Here is a 1,356-nt window from a genome sequence, read left to right as displayed (position 1 = left end):
GTTTCCACGTTACCACGTGACACTCCCACTCTGCTTACTACCATTCGACGAAATTCTACCAGCACTCAATAACGCTACACCCATTCCAAGTGCCTCGATCGGTGATAAAACTGTCGAGTGTCCAAGTGGAAACCTGCTCAAGACGACGTTTGCTGGAACTCAGTATGCTATCTGCGCGTCGGGCGAGACTGGTGTCTTGGTCAATAGTAGCGATTTGGACGTTACTGTAGAATATCTTGATGATTCCGTCGATATTTTGAAGCCACATTTGACTGATGGACCCACGTCCTGTGAACCTGTCGAGAAGCCCATTTCGTTGACGCCTACCGCATTCGCTTTGGTAACTGATAAGATACCGTCTAGCACGTCGAGAATGCTCAAGGAAGAGGTCCACATGGAAATGGAGACAACGACGTGTGAAACCTGTCTCTCCACGCCTCGGCCGTGCATCTTCCTCCACGGTTTGGGCAACCCCAACGAGGAGGCGGAGTTGCAGGACACATCGGAGCTGACGAGTGGGAGGCTCGGTGATATTCACGGCCACGCCCCTTGCTGTTCCGAAATCAAATATGCTATCCTCAATACTGTTGATGCTGGTTGGAGGAACGACACACTTCACAAGAAGTTTTGCGATTTTTCTCTCTCCATGAGCAGCACCAGCAACGTTGATGCTGGGATCGTCGACAACACGGTCATTGTGACGCACTCGATGGGTGGCCTCGTGGTGGCTCACGCGCTCGCTAAGGGGGCATGTAAGTTCAGTGAGACGACTTCGTGGGTGGCAATTAGCGCTCCGATGACAGGGAGTATGGCTGCGGATTTTATCGTTGACTACTGCAATCGCGAGGAGACCATCGATGTCGCTGTGGAGTTGCTCGAGTTAATTGGTCAGTGCCCCGCGTCCAAGTCACGCAGATCAACCACGTATCAGGGCGGGAAACACAGCACTCCGCCTATTGATGCGGCATTTGTAGCCGCTCAAGAAGCATATCGCGGTAATGTGTCAGCAGCGATGTGCAGCGACAGTTTTTTTGGACTTTTCTCGATGACCCAAGTCTCGTATATTTTGGCAGGAACGGTGATACCACACAAGTCGAAAAAGAATGACGGTTTCGTCGAGTTTCAGAGCTGCTTGGGTGGTCTTGATGAAAGCCAATTCGGGAATCACTACCTGGATCGCTTCTACAGACCGCAGCTAAACCACGCAGATACGGCATTCAAAAACGGGGATGGTCTGTTCAAAGACTCAAAGAAACCCAATAAGTGGTTCGAGTGTCTTGAGCTGTAGCCGTTAGCGTATATCGCTAGGTTTATTAGACCGAGCAGAATCTACATCGAAATTTACTTTTAGCCTCA

The 1,356-nt window shown here is 50.5% G+C and overlaps 1 protein-coding gene across 1 annotated transcript in view; it reads left to right on the top strand.

The window, feature by feature from the left end:
* The window catches only part of PPTG_24570 (hypothetical protein), a gene marked incomplete at both ends in the record, with an annotated part of 2,828 nt that extends 1,540 nt beyond the window's left edge, over positions 1-1,288 (top strand). Inside the window, one exon of the mRNA XM_008917804.1 lies at positions 63-1,288. Within this exon, the coding sequence (XP_008916052.1) occupies positions 63-1,288 (1,226 nt within the window). The remainder of the gene's footprint in view (positions 1-62) is intronic.
* Positions 1,289-1,356: the final 68 nt, after the last annotated feature.

This window comes from Phytophthora parasitica, assembly GCF_000247585.1.
Source record: "Phytophthora parasitica INRA-310 unplaced genomic scaffold supercont2.115, whole genome shotgun sequence".
Lineage (NCBI taxonomy): Eukaryota > Oomycota > Peronosporomycetes > Peronosporales > Peronosporaceae > Phytophthora > Phytophthora nicotianae.
This window is presented reverse-complemented; position numbering and strand designations above follow the sequence as displayed.